The sequence below is a fragment of the Netta rufina genome, assembly GCF_964035555.1.
Source record: "Netta rufina genome assembly, chromosome: 31".
Lineage (NCBI taxonomy): Eukaryota > Metazoa > Chordata > Aves > Anseriformes > Anatidae > Netta > Netta rufina.
In genome coordinates this window covers 1987182-2001018 of record NC_140155.1, presented here as the reverse complement: position 1 = coordinate 2001018, position 13837 = coordinate 1987182, and the positions used below count along the sequence as shown (strand labels likewise).

At 65.5% G+C, this 13837-nt stretch overlaps 4 protein-coding genes across 4 annotated transcripts; 3 read left to right on the top strand and 1 right to left on the bottom strand.

The window, feature by feature from the left end:
- Nucleotides 1-128: 128 nt before the first annotated feature.
- LOC311220373 (class II histocompatibility antigen, B-L beta chain-like) lies at nt 129-1954 on the top strand (the record flags this gene model as incomplete). Its single annotated transcript, XM_084303879.1, has 6 exons — nt 129-219; nt 702-968; nt 1144-1425; nt 1543-1649; nt 1741-1764; nt 1946-1954. 6 exons carry the CDS (start codon nt 129-131, stop codon nt 1952-1954), a joined length of 780 nt encoding a protein of 259 aa, XP_084160005.1.
- A 2909-nt stretch (nt 1955-4863) lies between these two features.
- Nucleotides 4864-6875, top strand: LOC311220378 (class II histocompatibility antigen, B-L beta chain-like; the record flags this gene model as incomplete). Its single annotated transcript, XM_084303883.1, has 6 exons — nt 4864-4954; nt 5454-5720; nt 5896-6177; nt 6295-6401; nt 6492-6515; nt 6697-6875. 6 exons carry the CDS (start codon nt 4864-4866, stop codon nt 6703-6705), a joined length of 780 nt encoding a protein of 259 aa, XP_084160009.1. The 3' UTR covers nt 6706-6875.
- A 2196-nt stretch (nt 6876-9071) lies between these two features.
- On the bottom strand, nt 9072-11118 carry LOC311220375 (class II histocompatibility antigen, B-L beta chain-like). The gene is made up of 6 exons (XM_084303880.1): nt 10986-11118; nt 10193-10462; nt 9736-10017; nt 9512-9618; nt 9398-9421; nt 9072-9216 (listed from the first exon to the last, which is right to left on the bottom strand). Exons 1-6 carry the CDS (start codon nt 11074-11076, stop codon nt 9208-9210), a joined length of 783 nt encoding a protein of 260 aa, XP_084160006.1. The 5' UTR covers nt 11077-11118; the 3' UTR covers nt 9072-9207.
- Nucleotides 11119-11520: 402 nt separating this feature from the next.
- Nucleotides 11521-13491, top strand: LOC311220417 (HLA class II histocompatibility antigen, DR alpha chain-like). Its single transcript, XM_084303937.1, has 4 exons — nt 11521-11672; nt 12048-12305; nt 12501-12782; nt 12864-13491. The coding sequence occupies exons 1-4, from the start codon at nt 11600-11602 to the stop codon at nt 13016-13018; spliced, it is 768 nt and encodes a 255-aa protein (XP_084160063.1). The 5' UTR covers nt 11521-11599; the 3' UTR covers nt 13019-13491.
- The last annotated feature ends 346 nt before the right edge of the window (nt 13492-13837 follow it).

The window sequence follows — 13837 nt, the reverse complement described above, 5'->3', positions numbered from 1 at the left end:
GCCTGGTGACGGGTGATGCTGCGCAGCCCCGCTGCTCACTGGTTGTAACTGGGAGGCCCAGTGCCAGCACTGGGTGGAGTCTTGCCTTGCCTGGGGTCCCGGCACCCCTCATCCTGTGCCCAGCAGCCATGGGGAGCGGCCGCATCCTGGGAGCTGGGGCCGTGCTGGTGGCACTGGTGGTGCTGGGAGCCCGCCCGGCTGGAGGCGAGGAGACCAAGGGTGAGCTCAGCCCCACACCGTGGGGCAGGATCCCACGTGTGGCTGCTGGGGGGGAGGTGGGATGGGGGGGGGGCCTCAGCCCTGGCACCACCACGCGGGGTGTGGGCATCAGCAGTGACTGCCTCGGCCTCTGCCCTGGAAGCCTGGGAGCAGAGGGCTTTGGGGGTTCTCAGGGAGTTTGGAGGTCCTGCCCCCACCCTGGGGCTCTGCTGCGTCCTGACTCCCTCCTCTGGGCTCCTTCCCTGCGCTCCCCCCATCTCCTGTCCCCTCCTGCCCCCAGGACCGTCCCCAGGAGCCCCTCGGACTCTTCCTGATTGCAGCTTGTTGGGCTCCAGGGGTCAGGGTCACGGCGTCGGTGTCACCGCGGCTGGGAGGGGAGTGGGGATGGGGAGGGGTCTGGAGGGTGGGGAGGGGGCTCCAGGGCATCTGATGCGGAGCTGGGAAGGGGGAGCGGGACCCCCTAACCCGCCCTGCCCATACAGGGTTCTTCCACTACATGGCGGTGCATGAGTGTCAGTACCTCAATGGCACCGAGCGGGTGAGATACCTGTACAGGCACATCTACAACCGGCAGCAGGACGTGCACTTTGACAGCGACCTGGGGCATTATGTGGCTGACACGGAACTGGGCAAGCCTATAGCTGACAACTGGAACAGTCAGCCCGAAGTAATGGAGCGGAGACGGGCTGCAGTAGACATCTGCCGGCACAACTATGAGGTGTCGGACACTTACATCCTGCACAGGAGAGGTGCGTGGACACGAGCCCGGGGCTGCTGGGGCTGGGCGTCCTCTGCACCCTGGGGGCCAGGCACATCCCGGGGGGGCAGCGCATCCATCCCCGTCCCGCCCGGTGCCGGGGGCAGCGGTGCAGGTGAGCGCTGGGCTCTCGCCGCCCGCGCCCAGCTCTCTCCCTCTCCCCGCAGTTGAGCCCAAGGTGAGGGTCTCTCCCATGCAGTCGAGCTCGCTGCCCCAGACCGACAGGCTGGCGTGCTACGTGACGGGCTTCTACCCCGCCGACATCCAGGTGAAGTGGTTCAAGAACGGCCAGGAGGAGACCAAGCACGTGGTGTCCACGGACGTGATCCAGAACGGGGACTGGACCTACCAGGTGCTGGTGATGCTGGAAAGCACCCCGCAGCACGGGGACACCTACGAGTGCCACGTGCAGCACGCCAGCCTGAAAAGCCCCATCACCTACGAATGGGGTAAGGCCCTGGCCAACCCCTCCTGAGGGTGTCCCGGGGGTCCCGAGCCCCCAGCCTGCTGCAGGAGGGGAGCGGGAGCACGGCCCCGGGCCTGAGCCCCCGCTCCTGTCCCCGCAGTGCTCCCAGCGGATGCCGCCAGGGGCAAGATGCTGACGGGCGTCGGGGGCTTGGTGCTGGGGCTCATCTTCCTGGCGCTGGGGCTCTTCCTCTACGTGCGCAGAAAGGTGAGCGGCCGGGGCGCTGGGGGTGGCGTGGGGCTGGGGGGGCCGCACTCTCCCCCCGCGCTGCCACTCACCTGGTCTCGCTGTGTTGCAGGGCGCATCGCTCCCCCGGCTGCAGGTAATGTCCCCCACCCGCGGCCCTGCTGCACCCTCCCCGTGCGGGCTGCTTCCCCTTGCCCCCCTACCACCACCAGGGCAGCGCCCCGGGGCCGCAGGCAGCGTGGCCCTGGGGGTCCGTGGGGCAGAGGGCTGGGGCGCTGCCCCCCACCCGCTGCTCACCCCCTGCTCTCTCCCCGCAGGGCTCCTGAAGCAGCTCCAGCTCCTGCGCCTCGGCTCCTCCGTGCCCAGCACCGCCTCTGCCCCGTGCTCGCCCGGCTCCTGCCCTTGATACCCGGTCCCGCAGCCCCACAGCCCTCTGCTGCTCCCCAGCGTCGCCCCCTGCCTTGATCCGTTCCCAGCCCGGCTGTTTCTGGGGACAGATGCTGGTGTCGTTCCTGCACCATTCACTCCCCCACGCACACTCATATAGGGTTGGGTTGAGACCTATTGCCCCCGGGGCTCTTGGCCTCTTTGAGCCCTGTTATGGGCAGGCCTCAAAGGGTTGTAGTAAATGGGGCCAAATCAGGCTGGCGGATGGTCACTAGTGGTGTCCAACAAGGCTCCATTTTAGGGCCAGTCCTCTTCAATGTCTTTATAAACCATGTGGATGTAGGACTTGAAGGTGTTTGGAGCAAATTTGCTGACGACACCAAACTTGGAGGAGCTGTGGACTCGGCTGAGGGTGGAAAGGCCTTGGGAAAGGCCTTGGTGAGGGCCCCTGCCCCATTCATGCCCCATTCACCCACACATACACACACCCACGAGGTTGGGTTGAGCCTTACTCGCCCCAAGGCTCTTGACCCCTGTTATCACAGAGTCACAGAATTATCTAGGTTGGAAGAGACCTCTAGATCATCGAGTCCAACCTCTGACCTAATACTAACAAGTCCTCCACTAAATCATATCCCTAAGCTCTACATCTAAACATCTCTTAAAGACCTCCAGGGATGATGACTCCACCACTTCCCTGGGCAGCCCATCCCAATGCCTCACAACCCTTTCAGTAAAGAAGTTCTTCCTAACATCCAACCTCAAACTCCCCTGGTGCAACTTAAGCCCGTTCCCCCTCATCCTGTCATCGGGCTCGTGGGAGAACAGACCAACCCCCACCTCACTTCAGCATCCATTAAGGTACCTGTGGATTGAGATAAGGTCGCCCCTGAGCCTCCTCTTCTCCAGGCTGAACAAGCCCAGCTCCCTCAGCCGCTCCTCGTAGGACTTGTTCTCCAGGCCCCTCACCAGCTTTGTTGTCCTTCTCTGCACCCGCTCAAGCACCTCGATGTCCTTCTTGTAGCGAGGGGCCCAAAACTGAACACAGTACTTGAGATGCGGCCTCACCAGAGCCGAGTCCAGGGGGACGATCACCTCCCTAGCCCTGCTGGTCACACTGTTTCTGATACAAGCCAGGATGCCGTTGGCCTTCTTGGCTACCTGAGCACACTGCTGGCTCATATTCAGCCGACTGTCCACCATCACTCCCAGGTCCTTCTCTGCCTGGCAGCTCTCCAACCATTCCTCTCCCAGCCTGTAGCTGTGCTTGGGGTTATTGCGGCCCAGTTCAGGACCCGGCACTTGGCCTTGTTGAACTTCATGCAGTTGACCTCAGACCACTGGTCCAGGCTATCCAAATCCTCCTACAGAACCTTACTACCCTCGAGCAGATTGACACACGCACCTAACTTGGTGTCATCTGCAAACTTACTGAGGGTGCACTCGATCCCCTCATCCAGATCATCGATAAAGATATTAAAGAGGACCGGCCCCAGCACCGAGCCCTGGGGGACGCCACTAGTGACCGGCCTCCAACTGGATTTGACTCCATTCACCACAACTCTTGGGGCCTGGCTATCCAGACAGTTTTTAACACAACGAAGCGTGCGCCAGTCCAAGCCACGAGCAGCCAGTTTCTTGAGTAATGGGCAGGTCTCAAAGGGTTGTGAGAAACAGGGCCACTTCAGGCTGGTGGATGGTCACTAGTGGGGTCCCCTCAGTCCCCTCAGGCTCCATTTTAGGGCCCATCCTCTTCAATGTCTTTATAAACCATGTGGATGTAAGACTAGAAGGTGTTTGGAGCAAATTTGCTGACGACACCATACTTGGAGGAGTTGTGGACTCGGCTGAGGGTGGGAAGGCCTTGCGGAGGGATCTGGACAGATGGGAGAGCTGGGCGATCACCACCTGCATGCAGTTTAACAAGAGCAAGGCCACTGCGGCCTCACCTCAAGCACTGCGTGCTGTTCTGGGCACCACGGTACAAAAAGGATGTAAATCTGTTGGAGAGTGTCCAGAGAAGGGCCACAAAGACGGTGAAGGGCCTAGAGGGGAAGATGTATGAGGAGCGGCTGAGGGAACAGGGCCTGTTCAGCATGGAGAAGAGGAGGCTGAGGGGGGACATCATCGTGGTACACAACTTCCTCACAAGGGGGAGTGATGGGGCAGGCGTTGATCTCTTCTCTTTAGTCACCAGTGATAGGACCCGAGGGAATGGTGTCAAGCTGAGGAAGGAGAGGTTCAGGCTGGACTTCAGGAAGAGATTCTTCACTGAGAGGGTGGTCGCACACTGGAACAGGCTCCCCGGGGAAGCAGTCACTGCAGCAAGCCTGTCAGAGTTCAAGAAGCATTCAGACTGGGCACCTAGTCACACGGTCTGAATTTTTGGGTACTCCTGTGTGGTGCCAGGAGCTGGACTCGATGATCCTCCTGGGTCCCTTCCAACTCGGCATATTCCATCGTTCTATGATTCTGTTCCCCCGGGGCTCGGCCTCCTTGAGGTTTCCCACAGGGAAGTGACCAGTGCTGTGGGCTGGGTGCCCGTGTCCCTTGCTGCTCCTCTCCTGTCCCGGGGCACTGGGACCCCACACCCCCACCGGTGGCTCTTGGTGCCCCCTGGGGGGTCCAAACCCCGTTCCCTCCCGCTTCTTGAGGTTCCTCCTCCAACACCTTTGTAGCTCGGGACAAGTGTCAGAGGGTGCCCTCTGGGGTCAGGTTCTGCCTGGTGACGGGTGATGCTGCGCAGCCCCGCTGCTCACTGGTTGTAACTGGGAGGCCCAGTGCCAGCACTGGGTGGAGTCTTGCCTTGCCTGGGGTCCCGGCACCCCTCATCCTGTGCCCAGCAGCCATGGGGAGCGGCCGCATCCTGGGAGCTGGGGCCGTGCTGGTGGCACTGGTGGTGCTGGGAGCCCGCCCGGCTGGAGGCGAGGAGACCAAGGGTGAGCTCAGCCCCACGCCGGGGGGCAGGATCCCACGTGTGGCTGCTGGGGGGGAGGTGGGATGGGGGGGACCCTCAGCCCTGGCATGTCCACGCGGGGTGTGGGCATCCACAGCGACTGCCTCGGCCTCTGCCCTGGAAGCCTGGGAGCAGAGGGCTTTGGGGGGGGCTCAGTGAGTTTGGAGGTCCTGCCCACACTCTGGGGCACTGTTGTGTCCTGGCTCCCTGCCTTGAGCTCCTTCCCTGCGCTCCCCCCATCTCTTGTCCCCAGGACCCTCCCCAGGAGCCCCTTGGACTCTTCCTGATTGCAGCACGCGTGGCTCCAGGGGGTCAGGGTCACGGCGTCGGTGTCACAGTGGCTGGGAGGGGAGTGGGGATGGGGAGGGGGCTGGAGGGTGGGGAGGGGTCTCCAGGGCGGGGAGGGGGCTCCAGGGCATGTGCTGGGGGCTGGGGGCCTGGGAAGGGGGAGCGGGACCCCCTAACCCGCCCTTCCCATACAGGGTTCTTCCAGTTAATGGCGGTGCATGAGTGTCGCTACCTCAATGGCACCGAGCGGGTGAGATACCTGTACAGGCACATCTACAACCGGCAGCAGGACGTGCACTTTGACAGCGACGTGGGGCATTATGTGGCTGACACGGAACTGGGCAAGCCTATAGCTGACTACTGGAACAGTCAGCCCGAAGAAATGGAGCGGAGACGGGCTGCAGTAGACATCTGCCGGCACAACTATGAGGTGTCGGACAGTTACATCCTGCACAGGAGAGGTGCGTGGACACGAGCCCGGGGCTGCTGGGGCTGGGCGTCCTCTGCACCCTGGGGGCCAGGCACATCCCGGGGGGGCAGCGCATCCATCCCCGTCCCGCCCGGTGCCGGGGGCAGCGGTGCAGGTGAGCGCTGGGCTCTCGCCGCCCGCGCCCAGCTCTCTCCCTCTCCCCGCAGTTGAGCCCAAGGTGAGGGTCTCTCCCATGCAGTCGAGCTCGCTGCCCCAGACCGACAGGCTGGCGTGCTACGTGACGGGCTTCTACCCCGCCGACATCCAGGTGAAGTGGTTCAAGAACGGCCAGGAGGAGACCAAGCACGTGGTGTCCACGGACGTGATCCAGAACGGGGACTGGACCTACCAGGTGCTGGTGATGCTGGAAAGCACCCCGCAGCACGGGGACACCTACGAGTGCCACGTGCAGCACGCCAGCCTGAAAAGCCCCATCACCTACGAATGGGGTAAGGCTCTGGCCAATGCCTCCCGGGGTGGTCCCGGGGGTCCCGAGCCCCCACCCTCATGCAGGAGGGGAGCGGGAGCACGGCCCCGGGCCTGAGCCCCCGCTCCTGTCCCCGCAGTGCTCCCAGCGGATGCCGCCAGGGGCAAGATGCTGACGGGCGTCGGGGGCTTGGTGCTGGGGCTCATCTTCCTGGCGCTGGGGCTCTTCCTCTACGTGCGCAGAAAGGTGAGCGGCCGGGGCGCTGGGGGTGGCGTGGGGCTGGGGGGGCCATGGGGCACAGGGCCGTGCCGCTGACCTGGTCTCGCTGTGTTGCAGGGCGCATCGCTCCCCCGGCTGCAGGTAACGTCCCCCACCCGCGGCCCTGCTGCACCCTCCCCATGCGGGCTGCTTCCCCTTGCCCCCCTACCACCACCAGGGCAGCGCCCCGGGGCCGCAGGCAGCGTGGCCCTGGGGGGCCGTGGGGCACAGGGCTGGGGCGCTGCCCCCCACCCGCTGCTCACCCCCTGCTCTCTCCCCGCAGGGCTCCTGAAGCAGCTCCGGCTCCTGCGCCTCGGCTCCTCCGTGCCCAGCACCGCCTCTGCCCCGTGCTCGCCCGGCTCCTGCCCTCGATACCCGGTCCCGCAGCCCCACAGCCCTCTGCTGCTCCCTATGGTCGCCCCCTCCCTCGCTCCTGTCCCATTTCAGCTTGGCATGGGCCGTTGGGAGCCCCAAATAAAGTGTCCCAGTGTCCTGCATACCTGCTGCTGTGGGGACGGTGGGGCAGGGGTGGGCACCGCAATCCCAGTAACGTGGCTTCAAAGCCTTGGTGGGGATGCGGCTGCTTGGGGTCTGGGTCTGCAGAGCCCGGGAGGGCACTGAGTGAAGGGTCCTGTGGGAGAGGGACTGGTGGCAGTGCCAGCGTCCTGCTGCCTCTGGGTGTTGGGGATGGGCGCAGGGTGCGAGGGTCATGGGCAGGGCTTTTGGGGTCTGGGAGCTGGGGCACCCATCCAGCTCCCTCAGCGACCCCTGTCCCCACCCTGAGCCCCAACACAGCCCCATCAGATCCCACTGCTCCCCTGGTCCAGCCCCAAACTGGTCCCCAGTCTGGGACACCCCGCAGTCCCCCTGTACCCACCCAGCATCCCCACGCGGTACCCCGGGGGTCACGCCACCATCCCACCCAGGTCCCACTGTGCTCCCCCCAGACCCCCCAGTCCCCACAGCCCTGCATTTTGGGGCCGAGCACCCCCCAAAGTGGCAACAACGGGGCTCCAGTGACACTGGGCTGCCCCCGAGCACCGTTGCTCCGCCGGGCAGCACGGGGGGGTGCCGAGGAAGAGCCCCAGGGGGCGGCGGGGCTGAGGATGGAGGGGACGAGGGGCGTGGGGCCACCGTGGCACCCTGGGTGTTTGGGGAGTGAAGGCTGGTAGGAGGACTTGAGGAGCCCACGGCCCTCTCACGCCACAGGTCGTGGCCACGGCGCTCGTCCTGCTGCCCTTCGCTGCCGGAGCGCTCCGGCAGCGTCACCCGCTCGGTGGTGGTGGGGAAGTGACACTGCAGCTGGAGGTGGAACTGGAAGAACCCTGCGTGGGCAGGGAGGGCAGGGGGTCCTGCTTCCCCTCCCCAGTCCCCCAGTCCTCCTCACAGACGCCCTTGAAGCCCCCTCCTCGTGCCCACTCCCCTACCAGCCGCAGTGACACCGACGCCGTTACCCTGACCCCTTGGAGGCACTGCAGGAACTGCCCCGTCCCTCTGCCTGCTGCCCCCAAATCTGGTGTCTGAAGGGTCTGGGGGGCCACGGCCAAGGGCAGCCACAGCGCATGGAGCCCCCCCCAGGACTGGGTGGGTTTGGGGAAATGGGAGGGCAGCTGAAGGTGCCCGTAGCGGGGCAGGAGAAGTGGAGGATGCCCTCTGCAGACAGAGGAGCGGCCTCACGCCCGTAGGCTCTGCTTCTCACGGGGTGCTTCCCTCAAATCTGCTGGAGGGACCGCACAGCAGGGCATCGGCAGCCCCGGCGGCTCCTTGGACGCTGACTGGACCATGGACTGGATGTCTGATCGAAGGGTTAGACGGACACATGGGTGGATGGATGGGATGCGATGGAAGATAGATGGATGGGGTGGATGGAGTGAAAGACTTATGGTTGGTTGGATGAAGAGCTGGAGAAACGAATGATTGGGTAGTTCCCAAGACAATACCCATCACCACCGAAAAGTCATGGCAGACTGGTGAAGTCCCCAGCGAATGGAAAAGGGGAAACCTAACCCCCATTTTTTTGTCACCAGGCAACTGGTGACAGCCAGCGGGGCTTCACTAAGGGCAAATATTCCTGACTGACTTGGAGACCTTCTGTGAGAGTGACAGAATTGGTGGATAAGGGACGAGCAACTAACTTCATCTACCGAGACTTGTCCAAAGCATTTGACACTGTCTTGGACAACCAATCACAAAATGGTTTGGGTTGGTAGGGACCTTGAAGATTGTAAAATTCCAACCCCCCTGCCATGGGCAGGGACACCTCCCACCAGACCCGGTTGCCCAGAGCCCAATCCAGCCTGGCCTTGAACACCTCCAGGAAAAAGTTTCCTCCTATATCTAAATCTGCCCTCTTTTAGTTTAAAAATGTTTCCCGTAGTCCTAGCACTACACTCCTTGATGATGAGCCCGTGTTCTTTCTAATCCTCCTGGCCACGCCATTTCTGATACAAGCCAGGATGCTGGTGGTCTTCTTGGCCACCTGAGCAGGCTGCTGGCTCATATGCAGCCCCATCCCCACCAAGGCTTCGGAGCCACGTTACTGGGATTGCGGTGCCCACCCCTGCCCCACCGTCCCCACAGCAGCAGGGACGCAGGGCACTGGGACACTTTATTTGGGGCTCCCAGTGGTCCCAGCCAAGCCGGACTGGGATGGGAGCAAGGGAGGGGGTGAACCCGGGGAGCAGCAGAGGGCTGTGGGGCTGCGGGACCGGGTATCGAGGGCAGGAGCCGGGCGAGCACGGGGCAGAGGCGGTGCTGGGCACGGAGGAGCCGAGGCGCAGGAGCCGGAGCTGCTTCAGGAGCCCTGCGGGGAGAGAGCAGGGGGTGAGCAGCGGGTGGGGGGCAGCGCCCCAGCCCTGTGCCCCATGGCCCCCCAGGGCCACGCTGCCTGCGGCCCCGGGGCGCTGCCCTGGTGGTGGTAGGGGGGCAAGGGGAAGCAGCCCGCACGGGGAGGGTGCAGCAGGGCCGCGGGTGGGGGACGTTACCTGCAGCCGGGGGAGTGATGCGCCCTGCAACACAGCGAGACCAGGTCAGCGGCACGGCCCTGTGCCCCACGGCCCCCCCAGCCCCACGCCACCCCCAGCGCCCCGGCCGCTCACCTTTCTGCGCACGTAGAGGAAGAGCCCCAGCGCCAGGAAGATGAGCCCCAGCACCAAGCCCCCGACGCCCGTCAGCATCTTGCCCCTGGCGGCATCCGCTGGGAGCACTGCGGGGACAGGAGCGGGGGCTCAGGCCCGGGGCCGTGCTCCCGCTCCCCTCCTGCAGCAGGCTAGGGGCTCGGGACCCCCGGGACCACCCCGGGAGGCATTGGCCAGAGCCTTACCCCATTCGTAGGTGATGGGGCTTTTCAGGCTGGCGTGCTGCACGTGGCACTCGTAGGTGTCCCCGTGCTGCGGGGTGCTTTCCAGCATCACCAGCACCTGGTAGGTCCAGTCCCCGTTCTGGATCACGTCCGTGGACACCACGTGCTTGGTCTCCTCCTGGCCGTTCTTGAACCACTTCACCTCGATGTCGGCGGGGTAGAAGCCCGTCACGTAGCACGCCAGCCTGTCGGTCTGGGGCAGCGAGCTCGACTGCATGGGAGAGACCCTCACCTTGGGCTCAACTGCGGGGAGAGGGAGAGAGCTGGGCGCGGGCGGCGAGAGCCCAGCGCTCACCTGCACCGCTGCCCCCGGCACCGGGCGGGACGGGGATGGATGCGCTGCCCCCCCGGGATGTGCCTGGCCCCCAGGGTGCAGGGGACGCCCAGCCCCAGCAGCCCCGGGCTCGTGTCCACGCACCTCTCCTGTCCACGGTGAAACCTTCCGTCACCTCATAGTTGTGCCGGCAGTACTTGTCTACTTGACCCCGTTTGTACTCCATTAGTTCGGGCTGACTGTTCCAGTAGTCGGCATCAGGCTTGCCCAGTTCCGTGTCAGCCACATAATGCCCCACATTGCTGTCAAAGTGCACGTACTGCTGCCGGTTGTGGATGTACCTCTCCAGAAACGTCACCCGCTCGGTGCCGTTGAGGTAGTGACACTCAGATTTCCGTTGGAACTGGAAGAACCCTGTATGGGCAGGGCAGGTTAGGGGGTCCCACTCCACCTCACCAGGGCCCCAGCTCCCAGCCTGGGCTGGGCAGGGCTCGCTGACACTCTGGAGCCCCGGCCCTACCCTGGTGCCCCCTCCCCACCCTCCAGCCCCCTCCCCATCCCCACTCCCCTCCCAGCCACTGTGACACCGACGCCGTGACCCTGACGCAATGGAGCCCCACGTGCTGGGGACGGGAAGAGTCCAAGGGGCTCCCAGGGTAGGTCCTGGGGACAAGAGATGGGGGAGAGCAGGGAAGGAGCCCAAGGGAGGGAGCCAGGATGCAATAGAGCCCCAGGGTGGGGGCAGGACCTCCAAACTCACTGAGACCACCCCAAAGCCCTCTGCTCCCAGGCTTCCAGGGCAGAGGCCGAGGCAGTGGCTGCGGATGCCCACACCCAACATGAAGGTGCCAGGGCTGAGGACCCCCCCCCCCCAATCCCACCTCCCCCCCAGCAGCCACACGTGGGATCCTGCCCCCCGGTGTGGGGCTGAGCTCACCCTTGGCCTCCTCGCCTCCAGCCGGGCGGGCTCCCAGCACCACCAGTGCCACCAGCACGGCCCCAGCTCCCAGGATGCGGCCGCTCTCCATGGCTGCTGGGCACAGGATGAGGGGTGCCGGGACCCCAGGCAAGGCAAGACTCCACCCAGTGCTGGCACTGGGCCTCCCAGTTACAACCAGTGAGCAGCGGGGCTGCGCAGCATCACCCGTCACCAGGCAGAACCTGTCCCCGCAGGACTCCCTCTGACACTTGTCCCACGCCGTGGACGTGTTCCAGTAGCGACCCCAGGGAGCCATCATCCGAGCCCAGCCCGCAGTGGGGCTCCCCCCTTGTCTTCCCCTCTCCCCTCATCCCCCCTCTGGGTCCCCGCACGCCCCCAGCCCCACGGGGTGCCCCCCCAGCACCCTGCGCGGTGCCCGTCCGTCTGTCTGTCGTGCAGGGTGCTCGGCGTTGCTGCTCTGCCTGGGAACAGCTGAGTCAACCCCGGGGCACCCGGCTATTGGCTCGGGATGTTGGGGGGAGCCCCTGGGCACGGGGCCCCCAGCACTGGGCTCCCCAGCCCCAGCGCCGCTCGCCCTTCGCTCGCTCCCGCTGCCCGGTGTCGCAGAGGTGATGGCCGCAGGACGGGGCGTCCCGCTGGTGCTGCTGGCCCTGCTGGCCCTGCAGGGCTCGGGGGCCGTGAAAGGTGCGTGGCGGGGGGGGGGGGGGGACACGGCTGGGGAATGGGGGGTCCCGGACCCACAGCGGAGCAGGGGGGGGGTTGTCAGTGCTGCTGTAAGGGCTGGGAGTGGGGAGCTGCGGTCCCGCAGATGTAAGGGAGCAGGGGGGGCTGCTAAGGGGGGGCTGGGGGGCAAAGGGACGCGTTTGGGGCCACGGCACCTCCTGCCCGAGTCCTGGGGCTGCCAGGACCACCACCCTATCCCGTGGTGTTCCTGGGGACTGAACTGGGTCCCCACAACCTGTCACTGCCCCCAGCCCCAGGCGGTGGAGAGCCCGGGGAGCTCTTGGTGGGCTCAGGCAGTGGGAGGGGGGGCTGCCACTCATGCCTGTCCCTTCCCAGTGGGCCACGTGCTGATGCAGACTGAATTCTACCAGCGGGACGAGACGCACAACAGGGAGGGCGGCCAGTTCATGTTCGATTTCGACGGCGATGAGATCTTCCACGTGGACCTGCAGAAGTCGGAGACCATCTGGCGCCTGCCCATCTTCACCACCTTTACCAGCTTCGAGGCCCAGGGGGCCCTGCAGAACATCGCCGTGGACAAGCAGAACATGGAGATCATGATGCAGAGGTCCAACCGCTCGCAGGGCACCATCGGTAACAACCCGGCCACGGCGCGGCTTCTCCCTGCACCCAAGCTGTGGGCAGCAGCGGGGAGCGCAGCCCCCAGGCTGTGCCCCGAGCTGTGTGCGGGGTCCCCCTGGGTGGCAGCGGGGCACAAAGGGTCCCCTCTGTGGGGCCAGAAGCTGGGCTGAGCCCGCACTGCACTGAGCCCTTCTCCACCTCCTCCAGCGCCGCCCGAGGTGACGGTGTTCTCCGAGGACCCCGTGGAGCTGGGGGATCCCAACATCCTCATCTGCTACGTGGACAAGTTCTGGCCGTCCGTCATCACCATCACCTGGATGAAGAACGGGCAGGAGGTGACGGAGGGCGTCTCCGAGACCGTCTTCTACCGCCAGGCAGACAACGGCTTCTACAAGTTCTCCTACCTGCCCTTCATCCCCACGCGGGGCGACTACTACGACTGCCGTGTGGAGCACTGGGGGCTGCCCGAGCCGCTGATGACGCACTGGGGTGAGGACGGGACCCTCCCCTCGCCCTCGCCCGTGGTGGGGGGCTCGGCGCCCCGTCCTCACCCCCCCTGTCCCTTCGCAGAGCCCCAGGTGCCCCTCCCCGTCTCCGAGAGCACCGAGACCCTGGTGTGCGCCCTGGGCCTGGCCGTGGGCATCGTCGGCATCGTCGTGGGCACCATCCTCATCATCAAGGCCATGAAGATGAACAACGCCCGCAACCAGCGGGGCCTCTTGTGAGGAGGCAGAGGCCGGGCCTCCCCCCAGCCGGACCCTGTGCCCCTTCAGCCGCCCCCTTGCTTCAGCCCCCCCCCACCAAGAGCTTTCTCGCTCCTGTGCCCCGCGTCGGTGCCGCGCCTCCCCAGCGCTTCCATCTCCTGCACATACTGCATGCAGACGCCCCTCAGGCTGCTGCGGGGTGGCTGAATTCCCACCCCACAACAGGATGGGGGTGAGCAGAGGTAGCCCCCGGGGCCACCCCGCGTTGCCCGCTGTCGGGGGACGTCGCCGCACCGCCTTGCGCTGGCCCCAGCATCCAGCACGCGCCACGTCTCCTCCTCGCCCAGACGCGGGGGTCTCTCCCTCAGCCTTTGGGGTGAGCGGGGGGGTGGTCCTGCCCCCCCAGCTCCCCCCCCCTGGCACCCAGTCCCGTGCCCGCCACTCCTCCTCTGCTGCTCTGGCACTGCAATAAAGTGGGTTGGGGTTGATCCTGCTGCGCGACCCTCACCGCGCGTCCGTTCTCCGCACCGCGGCCGCACGAGCTCCTTGGTCATCGGTCTGGGGGGGGGAGATCTATGGGGTGTGGGGGGGGTCTCGGGTGTGGGGCAGGGCTCCGGGGCTGCAGAGGGAAGGGGTAGGGTGACCTCAAGGCTGCTGGGTTCTCCTGGTGGTGGGATCTTGGCACCTCTAGGGTGGGCTTCCAGGGGGGAGACCCCACTGATGGCTCCCAGGGGGTCGCAGGCACCCCGACCATGGGCAGAGGGGGGGGTCCCTCCTGTATCTGTCAGGGAGGTCCTGGGGGGAACGGGGGGCATGGGGGGGCCCACGGGGACAAAGGAA

Coding starts and splice junctions, on each gene's coding strand:
- LOC311220375 (XM_084303880.1), bottom strand. CDS start 11,076: ATGGAGAGCGGCCGCATCCTGGGAGCTGGGGCCGTGCTGGTGGCACTG. Junction 10,018..10,192: donor TTTCACCGTGGACAGGAGAG/GTGCGTGGACAC, acceptor CTCTCCCCGCAG/TTGAGCCCAAGGTGAGGGTC. Junction 9,422..9,511: donor TCCTCTACGTGCGCAGAAAG/GTGAGCGGCCGG, acceptor GCTGTGTTGCAG/GGCGCATCACTCCCCCGGCT.
- LOC311220417 (XM_084303937.1), top strand. CDS start 11,600: ATGGCCGCAGGACGGGGCGTCCCGCTGGTGCTGCTGGCCCTGCTGGCC. Junction 11,673..12,047: donor GGGCTCGGGGGCCGTGAAAG/GTGCGTGGCGGG, acceptor GTCCCTTCCCAG/TGGGCCACGTGCTGATGCAG. Junction 12,783..12,863: donor GCCGCTGATGACGCACTGGG/GTGAGGACGGGA, acceptor GTCCCTTCGCAG/AGCCCCAGGTGCCCCTCCCC.